Source organism: Dendrobates tinctorius, unplaced genomic scaffold (genome assembly GCF_039654945.1).
Source record: "Dendrobates tinctorius isolate UK_male_01 unplaced genomic scaffold, ASM3965494v1 ptg000146l, whole genome shotgun sequence".
In the NCBI taxonomy this organism is placed as follows: domain Eukaryota; kingdom Metazoa; phylum Chordata; class Amphibia; order Anura; family Dendrobatidae; genus Dendrobates; species Dendrobates tinctorius.
The window spans coordinates 321,124-343,492 of NW_027361813.1; the positions used below are offsets into that span (position 1 = coordinate 321,124).

At 54.0% G+C, this 22,369-nt stretch overlaps 2 protein-coding genes across 3 annotated transcripts in view; one reads left to right on the top strand and one right to left on the bottom strand.

Annotated features, from left to right (window-relative positions):
* The window catches only part of QPRT (quinolinate phosphoribosyltransferase), a 50,923-nt gene extending 48,392 nt beyond the window's left edge, over window positions 1–2,531 (bottom strand). Inside the window, exon 1 of the mRNA XM_073546281.1 lies at window positions 2,346–2,531. The gene's annotated coding sequence lies outside the window, so the exon portion shown is untranslated. The remainder of the gene's footprint in view (window positions 1–2,345) is intronic.
* Window positions 2,532–2,609: 78 nt separating this feature from the next.
* On the top strand, window positions 2,610–19,606 carry DCTPP1 (dCTP pyrophosphatase 1). 2 transcript variants are annotated; one of them, XM_073546284.1, is made up of 4 exons: window positions 2,610–2,687; window positions 6,032–6,093; window positions 8,119–8,229; window positions 18,976–19,606. In XM_073546284.1, exons 2-4 carry the CDS (start codon window positions 6,038–6,040, stop codon window positions 19,241–19,243), a joined length of 435 nt encoding a protein of 144 aa, XP_073402385.1. In that variant the 5' UTR covers window positions 2,610–2,687; window positions 6,032–6,037; the 3' UTR covers window positions 19,244–19,606. The 2 variants fall into 2 exon arrangements, with proteins under 2 accessions (XP_073402385.1, XP_073402386.1); XM_073546285.1 differs by having other exon boundaries at window positions 2,638–2,700.
* The last annotated feature ends 2,763 nt before the right edge of the window (window positions 19,607–22,369 follow it).

Sequence of the window (22,369 nt, forward strand, 5' to 3'; positions counted from 1 at the left end):
ACCGGAGTCTCCCGGACACCGCAGTGTAAGGACGGAGCAGCGGACGGGTCACATGACGTCTTACGGTCAGTACCGGAGTCTCCCGGACACCACGGTGTAAGGACGGAGCAGAGGACGGGTCACATGACGTCTTACGGTCAGTACCGGAGTCTCCCGGACACCGCGGTGTAAGGACGGAGCAGCGGACGGGTCACATGACGTCTTACGGTCAGTACCGGAGTCTCCCGGACACCACGGTGTAAGGACTGAGCAGCGGACGGGTCACATGACGTCTTACGGTCAGTACCGGAGTCTCCCGGACACCGCGGTGTAAGGACGGAGCAGAGGACGGGTCACATGGCGTCTTACGGTCAGTACCGGAGTCTCCCGGACACCGCGGTGTAAGGACGGAGCAGAGGACGGGTCACATGGCGTCTTACGGTCAGTACCGGAGTCTCCCGGACACCACGGTGTAAGGACGGAGCAGAGGACGGGTCACATGGCGTCTTACGGTCAGTACCGGAGTCTCCCGGACACCACGGTGTAAGGACGGAGCAGAGGACGGGTCACATGGCGTCTTACGGTCAGTACCGGAGTCTCCCGGACACCACGGTGTAAGGACGGAGCAGCGGACGGGTCACATGGCGTCTTACGGTCAGTACCGGAGTCTCCCGGACACCGCGGTGTAAGGACGGAGCAGCGGACGGGTCACATGGCGTCTTACGGTCAGTACCGGAGTCTCCCGGACACCGCGGTGTAAGGACGGAGCAGAGGACGGGTCACATGGCGTCTTACGGTCAGTACCGGAGTCTCCCGGACACCGCGGTGTAAGGACAGAGCAGAGGACGGGTCACATGGCGTCTTACGGTCAGTACCGGAGTCTCCCGGACACCGCGGTGTAAGGACGGAGCAGCGGACGGGTCACATGGCGTCTTACGGTCAGTACCGGAGTCTCCCGGACACCGCGGTGTAAGGACGGAGCAGCAGACGGGTCACATGGCGTCTTACGGTCAGTACCGGAGTCTCCCGGACACCACGGTGTAAGGACGGAGCAGAGGACGGGTCACATGGCGTCTTACGGTCAGTACCGGAGTCTCCCGGACACCACGGTGTAAGGACGGAGCAGAGGACGGGTCACATGACGTCTTACGGTCAGTACCGGAGTCTCCCGGACACTGCGGTGTATGGACGGCGCAGCGGACGGGTCACATGACGTCTTACGGTCAGTACCGGAGTCTCCCGGACACCGCGGTGTAAGGACGGCGCAGCGGACGGGTCACATGACGTCTTACGGTCAGTACCGGAGTCTCCCGGACACCACGGTGTAAGGACGGAGCAGCGGACGGGTCACATGGCGTCTTACGGTCAGTACCGGAGTCTCCCGGACACCGCGGTGTAAGGACGGAGCAGCGGACGGGTCACATGGCGTCTTACGGTCAGTACCGGAGTCTCCCGGACACCGCGGTGTAAGGACGGAGCAGCGGACGGGTCACATGGCGTCTTACGGTCAGTACCGGAGTCTCCCGGACACCGCGGTGTAAGGACGGAGCAGCGGACGGGTCACATGGCGTCTTACGGTCAGTACCGGAGTCTCCCGGACACCGCGGTGTAAGGACGGAGCAGAGGACGGGTCACATGGCGTCTTACGGTCAGTACCGGAGTCTCCCGGACACCACGGTGTAAGGACGGAGCAGAGGACGGGTCACATGACGTCTTACGGTCAGTACCGGAGTCTCCCGGACACCGCGGTGTAAGGACGGAGCAGCGGACGGGTCACATGACGTCTTACGGTCAGTACCGGAGTCTCCCGGACACCACGGTGTAAGGACGGAGCAGCGGACGGGTCACATGGCGTCTTACGGTCAGTACCGGAGTCTCCCGGACACCACGGTGTAAGGACGGAGCAGAGGACGGGTCACATGGCGTCTTACGGTCAGTACCGGAGTCTCCCGGACACCACGGTGTAAGGACGGAGCAGAGGACGGGTCACATGACGTCTTACGGTCAGTACCGGAGTCTCCCGGACACCACGGTGTAAGGACGGAGCAGAGGACGGGTCACATGACGTCTTACGGTCAGTACCGGAGTCTCCCGGACACCACGGTGTAAGGACGGAGCAGAGGACGGGTCACATGACGTCTTACGGTCAGTACCGGAGTCTCCCGGACACCACGGTGTAAGGACGGAGCAGAGGACGGGTCACATGGCGTCTTACGGTCAGTACCGGAGTCTCCCGGACACCACGGTGTAAGGACGGAGCAGCGGACGGGTCACATGGCGTCTTACGGTCAGTACCGGAGTCTCCCGGACACCGCGGTGTAAGGACAGAGCAGAGGACGGGTCACATGGCGTCTTACGGTCAGTACCGGAGTCTCCCGGACACCGTGGTGTAAGGACGGAGCAGCGGACGGGTCACGGTCAGTCGTTGGTGACAGTAGGGTGGCTCCTCCCATGATCCCCCCGGGTCACAGCTGCAGTGATTCCGCTGGGGGCTCCAGGCCCGGGTGGTTTCCATGGAGACCGCGTTGTCACTTCTGTCCGTAATAAATAAAACTGGTTGAGGGAAGTAGTGAGTGGGCGTGTCATTACGTGTGGGCGTGTCATTACGTGGTGGGTGTGTCTTTTCGAACGTGTTTAGCGCGAGCTTTTAAAGGAATAAAAAAAAAAAGAAATTTATATCAGCTCCGCCCCCCAGAGGGAGACCGACCGTGAGGACCGGGGGTCTGTGTGTGTGTGTGAGGGGAGAATGTGCGGAGGAGGAGGAGGACCGGGGGTCTGTGTGTGTGTGTGGGGGGAGAATGTGCGGAGGAGGACAGGGGGTCTGTGTGTGTGTGTGGGGGGAGAATGTGCGGAGGAGGAGGAGGACCGGGGGTCTGTGTGTGTGTGTGGGGGGAGAATGTGCGGAGGAGGAGGAGGACCGGGGGTCTGTGTGTGTGTGTGGGGGGAGAATGTGCGGAGGAGGAGGAGGACCGGGGGTCTGTGTGTGTGTGTGAGGGGAGAATGTGCGGAGGAGGAGGAGGACCGGGGGTCTGTGTGTGTGTGTGAGGGGAGAATGTGCGGAGGAGGAGGAGGACCGGGGGTCTGTGTGTGTGTGTGAGGGGAGAATGTGCGGAGGAGGAGGAGGACCGGGGGTCTGTGTGTGTGTGTGAGGGGAGAATGTGCGGAGGAGGAGGAGGACCGGGGGTCTGTGTGTGTGTGTGAGGGGAGAATGTGCGGAGGAGGAGGAGGACCGGGGGTCTGTGTGTAATGTGAGGGGAGAATGTGAGGAGGAGGACCGGGGGTCTGTGTGTGTGTGAGGGGAGAATGTGCGGAGGAGGACCGGGGGTCTGTGTGTAATGTGAGGAGGAGGACCGGGGGTCTGTGTGTGTGTGAGGGGAGAATGTGCGGAGGAGGACCGGGGGTCTGTGTGTAATGTGCGGAGGAGGAGGACCGGGAGTCTGTGTGTGTGTGAGGGGAGAATGTGCGGAGGAGGAGGAGGACCGGGGGTCTGTGTGTGAGGGGAGAATGTGCGGAGGAGGAGGAGGACCGGGGGTCTGTGTGTGTGTGTGAGGGGAGAATGTGCGGAGGAGGAGGAGGACCGGGGGTCTGTGTGTGTGTGTGAGGGGAGAATGTGCGGAGGAGGAGGAGGACCGGGGGTCTGTGTGTGTGTGTGAGGGGAGAATGTGCGGAGGAGGAGGAGGACCGGGGGTCTGTGTGTGTGTGTGAGGGGAGAATGTGCGGAGGAGGAGGAGGACCGGGGGTCTGTGTGTGTGTGTGTGAGGGGAGAATGTGCGGAGGAGGAGGAGGACCGGGGGTCTGTGTGTGTGTGTGAGGGGAGAATGTGCGGAGGAGGAGGAGGACCGGGGGTCTGTGTGTGTGTGTGAGGGGAGAATGTGCGGAGGAGGACCGGGGGTCTTTGTGTGTGTGAGGGGAGAATGTGCGGAGGAGGACCGGGGGTCTGTGTGTAATGTGAGGAGGAGGACCGGGGGTCTGTGTGTGTGTGAGGGGAGAATGTGCGGAGGAGGACCGGGGGTCTGTGTGTAATGTGCGGAGGAGGAGGACCGGGAGTCTGTGTGTGTGTGAGGGGAGAATGTGCGGAGGAGGAGGAGGACCGGGGGTCTGTGTGTAATGTGCGGAGGAGGAGGACCGGGAGTCTGTGTGTGTGTGAGGGGAGAATGTGCGGAGGAGGAGGACCGGGGGTCTGTGTGTGTGTGTGAGGAGAGAATGTGCGGAGGAGATGGACCGGGGGTCTGTGTGTGTGTGAGGGGAGAATGTGCGGAGGAGGAGGAGGACCGGGGGTCTGTGTGTGTGTGTGAGGGGAGAATGTGCGGAGGAGGACCGGGGGTCTGTGTGTGTGTGTGTGAGGGGAGAATGTGCGGAGGAGGAGGAGGACCGGGGGTCTGTGTGTGTGTGTGAGGGGAGAATGTGCGGAGGAGGAGGAGGACCGGGGGTCTGTGTGTGTGTGTGAGGGGAGAATGTGCGGAGGAGGACCGGGGGTCTGTGTGTGTGTGTGAGGGGAGAATGTGCGGAGGAGGAGGAGGACCGGGGGTCTGTGTGTGTGTGTGAGGGGAGAATGTGCGGAGGAAGAGGAGGACCGGGGGTCTGTGTGTGTGTGTGTGTGTGAGGGGAGAATGTGCGGAGGAGGAGGAGGACCGGGGGTCTGTGTGTGTGTGAGGGGAGAATGTGCGGAGGAGGAGGAGGACCGGGGGTCTGTGTGTGTGAGGGGAGAATGTGCGGAGGAGGAGGACCGGGGCTCTCTGTGTGTGTGTGTGTGGAGAATGTGCGGAGGAGGAGGACCGGGGCTCTGTGTGTGTGTGTGTGTGGAGAATGTGCGGAGGAGGAGGACCGGGGGTGTGTGTGTGTGTGTGGAGAGAATGTGCGGAGGAGGAGGACCGGGGGTCTTTGTGTGTGTGTGTGTGTGTGTGTGTGTGTGTGGAGAATGTGCGGAGGACGAGGACCCAGGGGGTCTGTGCGTGTGTCAGGAGAAGGACCCAGGGGGTCTGTGCGTGTGTCAGGAGAAGGACCCAGGGGGTCTGTGCGTGTGTCAGGAGGAGGACCCAGGGGGTCTGTGCGTGTGTCAGGAGGAGGACCCAGGGGGTCTGTGCGTGTGTCAGGAGGAGGACCCAGGGGGTCTGTGCGTGTGTCAGGAGAAGGACCCAGGGGGTCTGTGCGTGTGTCAGGAGGAGGACCCAGGGGGTCTGTGCGTGTGTCAGGAGGAGGACCCAGGGGGTCTGTGCGTGTGTCAGGAGGAGGACCCAGGGGGTCTGTGCGTGTGTCAGGAGGAGGACCCAGGGGGTCTGTGCGTGTGTCAGGAGGAGGACCCAGGGGGTCTGTGCGTGTGTCAGGAGGAGGACCGGGGGTCTGTCTATGTGTGTGTGTGTGTGTGTGTGGAGAATGTGCGGAGGAGGAGGACCGGGGGTGTGTGTGTGTGTGTGTGTGGAGAGAATGTGCGGAGGAGGAGGACCGGGGGGGTGTGTGTGTGTGTGGAGAGAATGTGCGGAGGAGAAGGACCGGGGGTCTGTGTGTGTGTGTGTGTGTGTGTGTGTGTGTGTGTGTGAGGGGAGAATGTGCGGAGGACGAGGACCCAGGGGGTCTGTGCGTGTGTCAGGAGAAGGACCCAGGGGGTCTGTGCGTGTGTCAGGAGGAGGACCCAGGGGGTCTGTGCGTGTGTCAGGAGGAGGACCCAGGGGGTCTGTGCGTGTGTCAGGAGGAGGACCCAGGGGGTCTGTGCGTGTGTCAGGAGGAGGACCCCGCGGGTCTGTGCGTGTGTCAGGAGGAGGACCCCGCGGGTCTGTGCGTGTGTCAGGAGGAGGACCCCGCGGGTCTGTGCGTGTGTCAGGAGGAGGACCCCGCGGGTCTGTGCGTGTGTCAGGAGGAGGACCCCGCGGGTCTGTGCGTGTGTCAGGAGGAGGACCCCGGGGGTCTGTGCGTGTGTCAGGAGGGGGATCGGGGGTCCATGTGTGTGAGTCAGAAGGAGGACCCTGGGGGTCTGTGTGCCAGCTGGGGGCAGACGGGTAGGGGGGGGAAACGTGTGCACAGGATGTCCCCTGATTTGGTGTTCTTCTCTCCTCAGGCTGCCATGAGCGACTCCCAGGCAGAGTTCTGCTTCAGTGACTCCCCGAGCATGGAGGAAATGTGAGTCTAGTCCTGGTGGTTGGGGGGAGCCGTTCTGCTGTATAGCGTAGTCTCGTCCTGGTGGTTGGGGTGAACCGTCCTGCTGTATAGTGGGGTCTCACCCTGGTGGTTGGGGGGAGGTGTCCTGCTGTATAGCGGGGTCTTGTCCTGGTGGTTGGGGGGAGTTGTCCTGCCGTATTACGGGGTCTAGTCCTGGTGGTTGGGGGGAGCCGTCCTGCTGTATAGCGGGGTCTTGTCCTGGTGGTTGGGGGGAGCCGTCCTGCTGTATAGTGGGGTCTCACCCTGGTGGTTGGGGGGAGGTGTCCTGCTGTATAGCGGGGTCTTGTCCTGGTGGTTGGGGGGAGTTGTCCTGCCGTATTACGGGGTCTAGTCCTGGTGGTTAGGGGGAGCAGTCCTGCTGTATAGCGGGGTCTCGTCCTGGTGGTTGGGGGGAGCCGTCCTGCTGTATAGTGGGGTCTCGTCCTGGTGGTTGGGGGGAGCCGTCCTGCTGTATAGTGGGGTCTCATCCTGGTGGTTGGGGGGAGCCGTCCTGCTGTATAGCGGGGTCTCCTCCTGGTGGTTGTGGGGAGCTGTCCTGCTGTATAGCGGGGTCTCCTCCTGGTGGTTGTGGGGAGCTGTCCTGCTGTATAGCGGGGTCTCCTCCTGGTGGTTGAGGGGAGCTGTCCTGCTGTATAGTGGAGTCTCGTCCTGGTGGTTGGGGGGAGCCGTCCTGCTGTATAGCGGGGCCTAGTTCTAGTGGTTGGGGGGAGCTGTCCTGCTGTATAGTGGGGTCTCGTCCTGGTGGTTGGGGGGAGCCGTCCTGCTGTATAGCGGGGCCTAGTTCTAGTGGTTGGGGGGAGCTGTCCTGCTGTATAGTGGGGTCTCGTCCTGGTGGTTGGGGGGAGCCGTCCTGGTGGTTGGGGGGAGCCATCCTGTTGTATAGTGGGGTCTCGTCCTGGTGTTTGGGGGGAGCTGTCCTGCTGTATAGAGGGGTCTCGTCCTGGTGGTTGGGGGTAGCTGTCCTGCTGTATAGCGGGGTGTCGTCCTGGTGGTTGGGGGGAGCTGTCCTGCTGTATAGTGGGGTCTCGTCCTGGTGGTTGGGGGGAGCTGTCCTGCTGTATAGTGGGGTCTCGTCCTGGTGGTTGAGGGGGAGCCGTCCTGTTGTATAGTGGGGTCTCGTCCTGGTGGTTGGGGGGAGCTGTCCTGCTGTATATTGGGGTCTCCTTCTGGTGGTTGGGGGGAGCTGTCCTGTATAGTGGGGTCTCCTCCTGGTGGTTGGGGGGAGCCGTCCTGCTGTATAGTGGGGTCTCCTCCTGGTGGTTGGGGGGAGCTGTCCTGCTGTACAGCGGGGTCTCCTTCTGGTGGTTGGGGGGGAACCGTCCTGTTGTATAGCGGGGTCTCGTCCTGGTGGTTGGGGGGAGCTGTCCTGCTGTATAGTGGGGTCTCCTTCTGGTGGTTGGGGGGAGCTGTCCTGCTGTATAGTGGGGTCTCCTTCTGGTGGTTGGGGGGAGCCGTCCTGTTGTATAGCGGGGTCTCCTCCTGGTGGTTGGGGGGAGCCGTCCTGCTGTATAGCGGGGTCTCCTTCTGGTGGTTGGGGGGAGCCGTCCTGCTGTATAGCGGGGTCTCGTCCTGGTGGTTGGGGGGAGCCGTCCTGTTGTATAGCGGGGTCTCCTCCTGGTGGTTGGGGGGAGCCGTCCTGCTGTATAGCGGGGTCTAGCTCCAGTGGTTGGGGGGAGCCGTCCTGCTGTATAGCGGGGTCTCGGCCTGGTGGTTGGGGGGAGCCGTCCTGCTGTATAGCGGGGTCTCCTCCTGGTGGTTGGGGGGAGCCGTCCTGTTGTATAGCGGGGTCTCCTCCTGGTGGTTGGGGGGAGCTGTCCTGCTGTATAGCGGGGTCTAGTTCCAGTGGTTGGGGGGAGCCGTCCTGCTGTATAGCGGGGTCTCGGCCTGGTGGTTGGGGGGAGCCGTCCTGCTGTATAGTGGGTCCCTCCTGGTGGGGGGTCGGTGGGATTGCTGCGAGCCTCACTAATCCGGTTTTCCCCTCCGCAGCCGGCGCCTGCAGTCCCGCTTCACTGCCGACAGAGACTGGAATAAGTTCCACCAGCCGAGGAACCTTCTGCTGGCGCTGGTGGGGGAGGTCGGGGAGCTGGCCGAGCTCTTGTGAGTACAGTAATGTGCTGTGTGGAGCGGTGGCGGCCCAGCGATGGCGGAGCGCTCAGGCTGCAGCCCTCACACGGCAGGACAGTCGGGCTGCGGTGCACAGCTGTCGTCAGGTGCTGCTCCGGGGTCGCTGGGTCGCTGCAGGAGGTGAGTGGATGTTGTATGGAGACCTGTGATCAGGGTTGTGCTCGGTGACTACACACAGTGTCAGGTTGGCACCGTTCTGCTGATGAGGCCGGAGTCACACGGACGAGTGCTATGCGATAAAACACAGGAAGGTCAGTGCCCCCGCACCGTGCCCGGACTGTCCTATGTGTGCGCCCCGGAGTCCTGTGAGAAGCTGGCAATGCACGTGCGGCCACTGTGACATCTCTGACAGCTCGGAAAACACTAGATATATATATATGTGTGTATAGAATATATAGGTGTGTGTATATATTAATCTTTATATAGCGCCAACATATTCCGCAGCGCTTTACAGTTTAACAGTTCATAACACAAGTCATAAGTAACAGCGTTAACAATACAATAAAGCACAATAAGCCGCCCCTGCTGGTGAGAGCTTACACTCTACAGTGAGATGGGGGAGATACAGAGGACAGGTCTGTATATACAATGGTGTATATACAATGGTGGTCCAGCCATCCTGAGGGAGTGAGGGATGGATGGAGATAGTGAATGGGCTACACACGCACACTTACACATAGAATGACTGTGATTAGTGAATGTGATAGGCCGCTCTGAACAGATGTGTTTTCAGGGCGCGCCTAAAACAGTGCAAGTTGTGTATAGTCCTAATTTCTTGGGGTAGAGCATTCCAGAGGATAGGAGCAGCACGGGAGAAGTCTTGGAGTCGGGAGTGGGAGGTACGGATTAGTGCAGAGGTTATTCGAAAGTAGTTTGCAGAGCGCAGCGATCGTCTAGGCCGATAGACAGAAATGAGGGAGGAGATGTAGGGGGTGCCGCACCGTGGAGAGCTTTGTGGGTGAGAACAAGTGCTTTGAATTGGATCCTATAATGAATGGGCAGCCAGGGTAAGGACTGACGAAGAGCGGACGCGTCCGAGTACCGATTACCCAGATGGACGACCTTGGCTGCTGCATTAAGTATGGACTGGAGAGGGGATAGTCGAGTGACGAGGAGGCCAATTAATAGAGTGTTGCAGTAGTCCAGGCGGGAGTGGATCAATGCTACAGTGAGGGTTTTTGTTGTTTCCATGGTGAGAAATGGGCGGATTCTAGAGATGTTCTTCAGGTGTAAGCGGTAAGAGTGGGCAAGGGATTGTATATGGGATGTGAAGGAGAGATTGGTGCCAGACACCCAGACAGCGTGCCTGCTGCCGGGGAGTTATTGTGGTGCCTCCCACGGAGAGGGAGATGTCAGATTTAGGGAGGGGATATATATATATATATATTGCAGAGAGACAGAAGATTAGCCGGTAATTCGCCGGCCGCGGTAGAGTAGAATCACAGCAGGAGCTGACAGGTTAGGAGAGCTGGATCAGATACAGTATATACAGATGTCAGTGACATGTACAGTGTGTGCAGATTACTGGACATGTATTTAATGAATGAAAGATTATTTCACGGAAACAAATGGCGTGCCCCCCCCCCCCCCCCCCCGTATAATGAATAGCAAGCCGTGACTATGCAGACAGCTGAGGACTGATGCGCCAAGTCTGCAAACAGCCTCTTCCCACTGCCCTGTCGCGGTGGCATATGGGGTAATAGTTGGGGCGGGTTGATGTCACCTGCCACGAGGTTAGTAATGGGGAGGCGTCAATAAGACACCCCTATTATTAACCCCATAGTCACATTGTAAAGAAAACACACACCCAGTAAAAAATGCTCTAATTGAAATAAAGACACAGACTCCTCTATTATTCTCAATTAACCCATACTTACAACCTCACCTAATCCCTGCAAAGCCCTCGATCTCCTGTAATAAAAATAAAATAAAAAAGCAACAATATACCAAACCTGTCCATCATTGTGTCCCGCGCAGTAATCCTTATCTGGGGGATATACATTTTTCAACCAGGACGGTGCTAAGATGCGACTGCCCCGGCTGAAAACCACTGGTGAATGAGGAGATACTACCAGCGCAGCCTCAGTGTCTAGCGCTGACGTCACCGAGTCTGCGCGCTCTCACAGCCTGACCTGCGCTGACCTCTGGAGCGTGGGAAAATGCCAGTTCATTTCAGGTCAGGCTGTGAGGGATCGAAGCATCCGTGACATCACCGTTATTCACTGAAGCTGTTCTTGCCGCCGGGCTGAACTGCTGTGACCTCAGGACTGTGGGAAAATGCCAGTGATGAGGTCACGGCAGTTCATACTCAGTGCCTTCATAGCAGATCACCGTGAGAATTTCTGTATAAAGACATGCCGTATTTTTTGGACTATAAGACGCAGGAAAATTGTGAGGAAATTGGGGGGTGCGTCTTATAGTGCAAACACAGGCTTACCGGGCAGTTGCGGCAGTGGTGTGGCAGCTGCAGAGGTGAGGCGATGCTGAGGTGCGGTTGGCAGTGCGGCTTGCACCTGAGCAGGGTTTTTTCCTCAGGTGAGGTGAGGCACAGCCCAGTGTACACGGAGAACCGAGCCGAGTGAATCATGGGTTTCTTGGTGGCGGCGGCCATCTTCCTGAGGCCGCGCGTGCCCAGATTGTTCTCTGCTTCCTGGGGCTTCAGGAAAATGGCCGCGGGAGGCTGTGCGTGTGCAGATTGAGATCTCGGCTTAAGGAAAATGGCCGCCGCGATCTCCATCTGCGCACGCGCTGCCTCCCGCTTCCATTTTCCTGAAGTCCCGGGAAGCAAAGTACTCAATCTGCGCACGTGCGGCCTCAGGAACATGGCCGACGCCACCGAGAAACCCATGACTAACCCAGCTCTGCTGCTCGCCTTGGACACTGGGCCGCGGTGTTGCCTCACCTGAGGACGAGACCCTACTCAGATGCACGCCGTACTGCCCACCGCGCCTCAGCATCACCGCACCTCTGCTGCTGCCACACCACTGCTGCAACCCCCCGTGGACATCAGGCCGCGGTGTCGCCCACCTTAGCAGGAAGGAGCCCTGCTAAGGTTCACTCCCCACAGCCCACACCGAACATCAGCATCGCCGACGCCGGACCCCGGGACTGCAGCATTGCCCGACTTCTCTTGTCCTGAGGAAGGGACCATGCCTCCTGTGACCCCGCTGTACCACCGCCAGCCCTCAGGTAAGATACCTTAAATTCAGACAATAAGACAGATCCCCATCTTATAAAAATCTCTTTTCTGCTATTTTCACCCCAAAATTTGGGGTGCGTCTTATAGTCCGAAAAAAAGGAATATGAGAAGCTGGAGAAATACCAGGGCCTCAAAGGAGAACTGGAGAAGATGTGGAAGGTGAAGGCCACAGTGATTCCAGTGGTGAGAGGAGCACTCCGAGCAGTGACCCCCTAAGATGGAAGAATGGCGACAACAGATCCCAGGAGCAACATCCGAGCTCTCTGTCCAGAAAAGCGCAATGCTGGGAGCAACTAAGATCCTGCGCAGAACCCTCAAACTCCCAGGAGGACCCGAGAATGAGACAGGACAACCAAGACCACCCCGAGTGGGAGGGGTGAGAAGGAGAACTGGAGAAGATGTGGAAGGTGAAGGCCACAGTGATTCCAGTGGTGAGAGGAGCACTCCGAGCAGTGACCCCTAAGATGGAAGAATGGCGACAACAGATCCCAGGAGCAACATCCGAGCTCTCTGTCCAGAAAAGCTCAATGCTGGGAGCAACTAAGATCCTGCGCAGAACCCTCAAACTCCCAGGAGGACCCGAGAATGAGACAGGACAACCAAGACCACCCCGAGTGGGAGGGGTGAGAAGGAGAACTGGAGAAGATGTGGAAGGTGAAGGCCACAGTGATTCCAGTGGTGAGAGGAGCACTCCGAGCAGTGACCCCTAAGATGGAAGAATGGCGACAACAGATCCCAGGAGCAACATCCGAGCTCTCTGTCCAGAAAAGCGCAATGCTGGGAGCAACTAAGATCCTGCGCAGAACCCTCAAACTCCCAGGAGGACCCGAGAATGAGACAGGACAACCAAGACCACCCCCAGTGGGAGGGGTGAGAAGGAAGTTTATATATATATATATATATATATATATATATATATATATATACATACATACACACTCACTGGCCACTTTATTAGGTACACCATGCTAGTAAGGGGTTGGACCCCCTTTTGCCTTCAGAACTGCCTCAATTCTTCGTGGCAGAGATTCAACAAGGTGCTGGAAGCATTCCTCAGAGATTTTGGACCATATTGACATGATGGCATCACACAGTTGGCGCAGATTTGTCGGCTGCACATCCCTGATGCGAATCTCCCGTTCCACCACATCCCAAAGATGCTCTATTGGATTGAGATCTGGTGACTGAGGAGGCCATTTGAGTACAGTGAACTCATTGTCATGTTCAAGAAACCAATCTGAGATGATTCGAGCTTTATGACATGGCGCATTATCCTGCTGAAAGTAGCCATCAGATGTTGGGTACATTGTGGTCATAAAGGGATGGACATGGTCAGCAACAATACTCAGGTAGGCTGTGGCGTTGCAACGATGCTCAATTGGTACCAAGGGGCCCAAAGAGTGCCCAGAAAAAATTCCCCACACCATGACACCACCACCACCAGCCTGAACCGTTGATACAAGGCAGGATGGATCCATGCTTTCATGTTGTTTACGCCAAATTCTGACCCTACCATCCGAATGTCGCAGCAGAAATCGAGACTCATCAGACCAGGCAACGTTTTTCCAATCTTCTACTGTCCAATTTCGATGAGCTTGTGCAAATTGTAGCCTCAGTTTCCTGTTCTTAGCTGAGAGGAGTGGTACCCGGTGTGGTCTTCTGCTGCTGTAGCCCATCTGCCTCAAAGTTCGACGCACTGTGCGTTCAGAGATGCTCTTCTGCCTACCTTGGTTGTAACGGGTGGCAATTTGAGTCACTGTTGCCTTTCTATCAGCTCGAACCAGTCTGCCCATTCTCCTCTGACCTCTGGCATCAACAAGGCATTTCCGGCCACAGAACTGCCGCTCACTGGATTTTTTTTCTTTTTCGGACCATTCTCTGTAAACCCTAGAGATGGTTGTGCGTGAAAATCACCGTAGATCAGCAGTTTCTGAAATACTCAGACCAGCCCTTCTGGCACCAACAATCATGCCACGTTCAAAGGCACTCAAATCACCTTTCTTCCCCATACTGATGCTCGGTTTGAACTGCAGGAGATTGTCTTGACCATGTCTACATGCCTAAATGCACTGAGTTGCCGCCATGTGATTGGCTGATTAGAAATTAAGTCTTAACACACAGTTGGACAGGTATACCTAATAAAGTGGCCAGTGAGTGTATATATATATATATAACAAAATATTCTTCCAAACACGCTATATCTATCTCTCTCTAGCGATAAAGATATAGATAGTTAGATATACAGTATAGAGATATATACATATAGAGATATTTATATCCATAGAAATATATATTAGATTGATTAGATATATAGCTAGATTAAAAGATCACTTGCCGGCTTTTAATCTAGCTATATATCTAATCAATCTAATATATATTTCTATGGATATAAATATCTCTATATGTATATATCTCTATACTGTATATCTAACTATCTATATCTTTATCGCTAGAGAGAGATAGATATAGCGTGTTTGGAAGAATATTTTGTTTTAAAACTATGTGACAATGACAGAGAACTGCTGTACGTAAAGTCTCATGTTAAAATCGCATTGCATACAGATGTCCTATGGACACTTCAACCCCTGACAAAAATTCTGGAATCACCGGCCTTGGAGGATGTTCATTCAGTTGTTTAATTTTGTAGAAAAAAAGCAGATCACAGTCCTGGCACAAAACTAAAGTCATTTCAAATGGCGACTTTCTGGCTCTAAGAAACACTAAAAGAAATCAAGAATAATGTGGTAGTCAGTAATGGTGACTTTTTTACATCAAGCATAGTGGAAAAATTATGGAATCACTCAATTCTGAGGAAAAAATTATGGAATCACCCTGTAAATTATCATTCCCAAAACTAATACCTGCATCAAATTAGATCTGCTCATTAGTCTGCATCTAAAAAGGAGTGATCACACCTTGGAGAGCTGTTGCACCAAGTGGACTGACATGAATCATGGCTCCAACAATGAGAGATGTCAACTGAAACAAAGGAGAGGATTATCAAACTCTGACAAGAGGGTAAATTCATCATGCAATGTTGCAAAAGATGTTGGTTGTTCACAGTCAGCTGTGTCTAAAATCTGGACCAAATACAAACAACATGGGAAGGTTGATAAAGGCAAACATACTGGTAGACCAAGGAAGACATCAAAGCGTCAAGACCGGAAACATAAAGAAATATGTCTCCAAAACAGGAAATGCAGAACGAATGGGAGGAAACTGGAGTCAACATCTGTGACCGAACTGTAAGAAACCGCCTAAAGGAAATGGGATTTACATACAGAAAAGCTAAACGAAAGCCATCATTAACACCTTAACAGAAAAAAACAAGGTTACAATGGGCTAAGGAAAAGCAGTCGTGGACTGTGGATGACTGGATGAAAGTCATATTCAGTGATGAATCGCGAATCTGCATTGGGCAAGGTGATGATGCCGGAACTTTTGTTTGGTGCCGTTCCAATGAGATTTATAAAGATGACTGCCTGAAGAGAACATGCAAATTTCCAGTCATTGATGACATGGGGCAGCAGGTCAGGTAAAGGCACTGGGGAGATGGCTGTCATTACATCTTCAATAAATGCACAAGTTTATGTTGATATTTTGGACACTTTTCTTATCCCATCAATTGAAAGGATGTTTGGGGATGATGATATCATTTTTCAGGATGATAATGCATCCTGCCATAGAGCAAAAACTGTGCAAACAGTCCTTGAAAAAAGACACATAAGGTCAATGTCATGGCCTGCAAATAGTCCGGATCTCAATCCAATAGAAAATCTTTGGTGGAAGTTGAAGAAAATGGTCGATGACAAGGCGCCAACCTGCAAAGCGGATCTGGCGACAGCAATCAGAGAAAGTTGGAGCCAGATTGGTGAAGAGCGCTGTGTGACCCTCATTAAGTCCAGGCCTCAGAGACTGCAAGCTGTTAGAAAAGCCCGAGGTGGGACAACAAAATACTAGTGAAGGGTTGGAGGGTTTTTTTGTTGGTTTGTTTTTCATGATTCCATAATTTTTTCCTTATGCTTGGTCAAAAAAAGTCACCATTACTGACCACCACATCTTTTGTTCTTGATTTCTTTTAGTGTTTCTTAGAGCCAGAAAGTCGCCATTTGAATTGACTTTAGTTTTGTGCCATGTCTGTGATCGGCTTTTTTTCTACAAAATTAAACAACTGAATGAACATCCTCCAAGGCCGGTGATTCCAGAAATTTTGCCTGGGGTTGTAGATGCAAGGAAATCACATCCTTGCATTGCAAATGGATTACATGCGGATCACCGTACAGAGAACATTGCTGCAATTCTCGGCCGTCAAAATCGGACCAATCTTTTTTTTTTTTATCTATAAACGTTGTGTGACTCCAGCCTTATACAGATTAAACTGATACCTGGTGATGAAATCTGTCTTGTGGTTATGGAATCTGGATTTGTAGTTCTCAGTTACTGAGATTCTGGTGCTCCTCGGTGGCCCGGAGTCCACCCCGAAACACAAGCATATTATTAACTGAAAATAAAGATTAAACAACCACAAGACAGATTTCATCAGCAGGTATCAGTGTAATCGGTATAACGGCGCTGACCTGACACTGTCTGTAGTCACTGAACACAATCCTGCTGACAGGTATCAGTGTAATCAGTATAACGGCGCCGACCTGACACTGTCTGTAGTCACTGAGCACGATCCTGATCACAGGTGTCAGTGTAATCAGTATAACAGCGCTGACCTGACACTCTGTAGTCACTGAGCACAATCCTGCTGACAGGTATCAGTGTAATGGGTATAACGGAGCCAACCTGACACTGTCTGTAGTCACTGAGCACAATCCTGCTGACAGGTATCAGTGAAATCAGTATAACGACGCTGACCTGACACTGTCTGTAGTCACTGAGCACAATCCTGATCACAGGTATCAGTGTAATCAGTATAACGGCACTGACCTGACACTGTCTGTAGTCACTGAGCACAATCCTGATCACAGGTATCAGTGTAACCAGTATAACAGCGCTGACCTGACACTGTCTGTAGTCACTGAGCACAATCCTGATCACAGGTATCAGTATAACGGCGCTGACCTGACACTGTCTGTAGTCACTGAGCACAATCCTGCTGACAGGTATCAGTGTAATTGGTATAACGGCGCTGACCTGACACTGTCTGTAGTCACTGAGCACAATCCTGTTGACAGGTATCAGTGTAATTGGTATAACGGCGCTGACCTGACACTGTCTGTAGTCACTGAGCACAATCCTGATCACAGGTATCAGTGAAATCAGTATAACGGTGCTGACCTGACACTGTCTGTAGTCACTGAGCACAATCCTGATCACAGGTATCAGTATAACGGCGCTGACCTGACACTGTCTGTAGTCACTGAGCACAATCCTGCTGACAGGTATCAGTGTAATTGGTATAACGGCGCTGACCTGACACTGTCTGTAGTCACTGAGCACAATCCTGTTGACAGGTATCAGTGTAATTGGTATAACGGCGCTGACCTGACACTGTCTGTAGTCACTGAGCACAATCCTGCTGACAGGTATCAGTGTAATGGGTATAACGGAGCCAGCCTGACACTGTCTGTAGTCACTGAGCACAATCCTGCTGACAGGTATCAGTGAAATCAGTATAACGACGCTGACCTGACACTGTCTGTAGTCACTGAGCACAATCCTGATCACAGGTATCAGTGTAATCAGTATAACGGCACTGACCTGACACTGTCTGTAGTCACTGAGCACAATCCTGCTGACAGGTATCAGTGAAATCAGTATAACGGCGCTGACCTGACACTGTCTGTAGTCACTGAGCACAATCCTGCTGACAGGTATCAGTGTAATAGGTATAACAGAGCCAACCTGACACTGTCTGTAGTCACTGAGCACAATCCTGATCACAGGTATCAGTGTAACCAGTATAACAGCGCTGACCTGACACTGTCTGTAGTCACTGAGCACAATCCTGCTGACAGGTATCAGTGTAATTGGTATAACGGCGCTGACCTGACACTGTCTGTAGTCACTGAGTACAATCCTGCTGACAGGTATCAGTGTAATTGGTATAACGGCGCTGACCTGACACTGTCTGTAGTCACTGTGCACAGTCCTGATGGGTATCAGTGTAATCAGTATAACGACGCTGACCTGACACTGTCTGTAGTCACTGTGCACAGTCCTGCTGATAGGTATCAGTATAACGGCGCTGACCTGACACTGTCTGTAGTCACTGTGCACAGTCCTGCTGATAGGTATCAGTGTAATCAGTATAACGACGCTGACCAGACACTGTAGTCACTGAGCACAATCCTGATCACAGGTATCAGTGTAATCAGTATAACGGCGCTGACCTGACACTGTCTGTAGTCACTGAGCACAATCCTGATCACAGGTTTCCTTTAAGGCCATGGTCACACGGTCAGTATTTCACATCAGTATTTGTACGTCAAAATCGGGAGAGGAACAATCAGAGGAAAAGTGTAATAGAAACACATCACCACTTCTTTATTACCACCACTCATGGTTGTGACTTACAAACACTGATGTTAAAGACTGACCGTGTGAACGTGGCCTATTAAGTCCAAGCAGTGCGAAGAGGCTGGGTGTTCTGTAAGTGGTGGGTTGCTGATTGGGGGGCCGGCTCTCCTGTCGCTGGTGGATTGGGGGCCGGCTCTCCTGTCAGGGGCCCGGTCTCACCAGTGGTCGGGGGGGGGGTGGCTCTCCTGTGAGGGGCTAATTGTGATAGAGGGCCGGTTGTCCGCTGAGTTGTGGATGGTGATTGGGGCAGGGTTTCGTCAGTGGTGTGGGGGCCAGCTCTACTGTGAATGGCCGGATGATGATTGGGTGCTGGCTCTCCTGTGGAGTGCTGATTGGGGGGGGCCAGCTTTCATGTCAGGGGCCGGGTCTCTCTAGTGGTGGGGGGCCAGCTGTCCTGTGAGTGCTGATTGGGGCTAGTTCTCATGTTAGTGGCAGGGTCTCGCCAGTGGTCAGGGGCCAGCTGTCCTGTGAGGGGCTCATTATGATAAAGGGTCGGTTCTCCTTTGAGTGGTGGATGGTGATTGGGGCAGGGTTTTGTCAGTGGTAGGTGGGCCGGCTCTCATGTCAGGGGCAGGGTCTCGCCAGTGGTCGGGGGCCGGCTCTCCTGTGAGGGGCTAATTGTGATAGAGGGCCGGTTATCTTCTGAGTGGTGGGTGGTAATTGGGGCAGGGTTTCGTCAGTTTTTTTTGTTGGGGGGGTGGCAGATCTACTGTGGAATGGCTGGATGGTGATTGGGGGCCAGTTATCCTGTGAATGGCTGGGTGGTGATTGGCGGCTGGGACTCATCACTGATGGGGGTCAGCGCTCCTGTCAGGGGCAGGGTCTCGCCAGTGGTGGAGGAGCGGCGGTCTTGTGAGGAGCTAATTGTGATTGGGGCCGGCTCTTATGACTGGGGCAAGGTCTCGTGTGTGGAGATAAAGGATGGGGGGCCCTGTTGGTGGCGCCTCGGCCATTTTTGAGATGTTCAATACTCCCTGTCTTTCTCTTGGCAGTCAGTGGAAGGGGGAAGTTTCGGAGGGCCTTCCTGATTGGTCGCTATCACAGAAGGAGTCGCTCCGCCATGAACTTAGTGATGTCCTCATTTACCTTTTGGAGCTGGCGGAGAAGTGTCATGTGGATCTACCCCGCGCTGTCTTGGACAAGATGGAGTTAAATGCCAAAAAGTATCCTGTGGAGCGGGTACAGGGCAGTGCCAAGAAGTATACGGAGTACAGTGTGGAGCCGGCCGGGGACGTCCAGCAGGACTCTGTTTCATCGTGAGCCCTGGGGCTGTTGTCGGGACTTCCGCTTTTTATGTTCTCGTTTGAGTTTTATCTAAAGTTTTGTGGTTTTTATTTTCGAGCTGTAAAGATGAGAAGTGATCGCTGAGCAGGAAGTGGCTTCTGCACACAAGAAGCATTTGCCACCTTGTCCTCGGATCCGACCTTCTGCGCTGCCGACCTTACATGTTCTGTTCACATATGCCGCCTATGAGAATGGCGTCTGCCCCACCGAGTCTTGGGCGTTGGTGCAGCTTATGGTCTTGGGTTTTATAGTATAATTGTGGGGCTCGAGGGTTTGTTGCTCAATCCTTTTTCCCATTGTAATCTTTTCAGAATTGATTAAATTACATGTTATAGAGTTTCTTGCTGTGGCGTTTTCACTGTAGCTGTTGTGTGGTGTTTTAACCAGCTACTGACTGTGGCTCGGTCCTCCGTCTTCTGTTCCCTGCCTGCAGTAGAATACTTACCAGCCGCTGTCTTCTGTTCCCTGCCTGCAGTAGAATACTTACCAGCCTCCGTCTTCTGTTCCCTACCTGCAGTAGAATACTTACCAGCCTCGGTCTTCTGTTCCCTGCCTGCCGTAGAATACTTACCAGCCGCCGTCTTCTGTTCCCTGCCTGCCGTAGAATACTTACCAGCCGCCGTCTTCTGTTCCCTGCCTGCCGTAGAATACTTACCAGCCTCGGTCTTCTGTTCCCTGCCTGCCGTAGAATACTTACCAGCCGCCGTCTTCTGTTCCCTGCCTGCCGTAGAATACTTACCAGCCGCCGTCTTCTGTTCCCTGCCTGCCGTAGAATACTTACCAGCCTCGGTCTTCTGTTCCCTGCCTGCCGTAGAATACTTACCAGCCGCCGTCTTCTGTTCCCTGCCTGCAATAGAATACTTACCAGCCGCCGTCTTCTGTTCCCTGCCTGCCGTAGAATACTTACCAGCCGTCGTCTTCTGTTCCCTGCCTGCAGTAGAATACTTACCAGCCTCGGTCTTCTGTTCCCTGCCTGCAGTAGACTACTTACCAGCCTCCGTCTTCTGTTCCCTGCCTGCAGTAGAATACTTACCAGCCGTTGTCTTCTGTTCCCTGCCTGCAGTAGACTACTTACCAGCCTCCGTCTTCTGTTCCCTGCCTGCAGTAGAATACTTACCAGCCGCCGTCTTCTGTTCCCTGCCTGCAATAGAATACTTACCAGCCTCCGTCTTCTGTTCCCTGCCTGCAATAGAATACTTACCAGCCTCCGTCTTCTGGCCCTGCCTGCAGTAGAATACTTACCAGCCTCCGTCTTCTGTTCCCTGCCTGCAGTAGAATACTTACCAGCCTCCGTCTTCTGTTCCCTGCCTGCAGTAGAATACTTACCAGCTGTCGTCTTCTGTTCCCTGCCTGCAGTAGAATACTTACCAGCCGCCGTCTTCTGTTCCCTGCCTGCAGTAGAATACTTCCCAGCCGCCGTCTTCGGTTCCCTGCCTGCAGTAGAATACTTCCCAGCCGCCGTCTTCTGTTCCCTGCCTGCAGTAGAATACTTCCCAGCCGCCGTCTTCGGTTCCCTGCCTGCAGTAGAATACTTACCAGCCGCCGTCTTCGGTTCCCTGCCAGCAGTAGAATACTTGCCAGCCATCGTCTTCGGTTCCCTGCCTGCAGTAGAATAGTTACAAGCCCCGTCTTCTGTTCACCTGCTGATGACTCTGTGACTCTCCCAGTCCCTGTAACTCTGTATTCACCTGCTGATGACCCTGTGACTCTTTCTGTCTCTGTATCATCAGCAGAATAGTGAGTGCAGCTCTGGAGTATAATACAGGATGTAACTCTGGATCAGTAATGTATATACACAGTGACTGCACCAGCAGAATAGTGAGTGCAGCTCTGGAGCATAATAAAAGATGTCTGTCTACCCCGTGCATCATATGAGTGTATCATGCAAGTGTGAAGCTTAGAATTCAGAATTGAACCAGAAGGGAACTTAAGGTAACTGGATAGTCACAGTAAACAATGTTTCTGTTCATCTTCACTCTCACCCCTAAAATCCTTCACTTTCTACTAATACCTCTAATCCCTACACCTAGTAAGTAACTGTTCATCTCTCCCTCCATCCTCCCCATCATCTCACCTCCTCCTCACAACTGTTCCTCAACATACAATCGTGTCTCCAAACACACAGACCCCTCTTGCCCTTGTCCTGCTCCCACCTGCTAACACTTTCTCTACTCATCCTCACTGCTGGTGATATCTCTCCAAGTCCTGGCCCTCCTCATCACATTCCCACAGTTATTTCTACCTTCCATCCACGCTGTATTACAACTTTCCGTAACTTCTCTAACCTTACACCCATTCGCCTGGTCCCCGCTTCCCCAGTCCCACTAACAGGAGCTCTGTGGAACGCTCGCTCTATCTGCAAGAAACTTTCCTACAGCCATGATCTTTTCATTACTAACAAACTTTCCTTCCTCACAATCACTGAAACCTGGCTCACCCCCTCTGACACAGCCTCTCCTGCTGCACTCTCCTATGGTAGATTCCACCTTTCCCACACACCCCGCCCCAGCAGCAAGCATGGTGGAGGAGTTGGTTTTCTTCTGTCTGATAACTGCTCCTTCCCCCCCAATCTCACTGCCACCTTCTGTTACCCTTCCTTCCTTTGAGGTGCACTCTGTGTGCATCTACTCCCCTCCAACCTCCAACTGGCTGTCATTTACCACCCCCCAGGGCCAGCCACCACCTTCTTTGACCACTTCACCACCTGGCTACTTCATTTCCTCTCCGCTGACATCCCCACTTTCCTCTTGGGCGACTTCAACATATCCATTGACACTTCCGTCTCAGCTGCCACTAAGCTTCTATATCTCACTTCCTCCTTCGGCCTCACTCAATGGTCTTCTGCAGCCACTCATAAAGATGGCCACACATTGGACCTCATCTTCACCCGCCTCTGCTCCCTATCTAACCTCTCTAACGCACCTCTTCCTCTCTCTGACCACAACCTACTTACATTCTCTTCTCCTCCCAGGTCCATAAACTCAAACACCTTTGCAGAAATCTGTGAAGTCTGTGAACCGGGCCCAATACCTAGTTCCAGCAAATAAACTACAACTGAATGTCTGCTCACCACCTTCTCACGTATCTGGTCTGGCCTCTGTT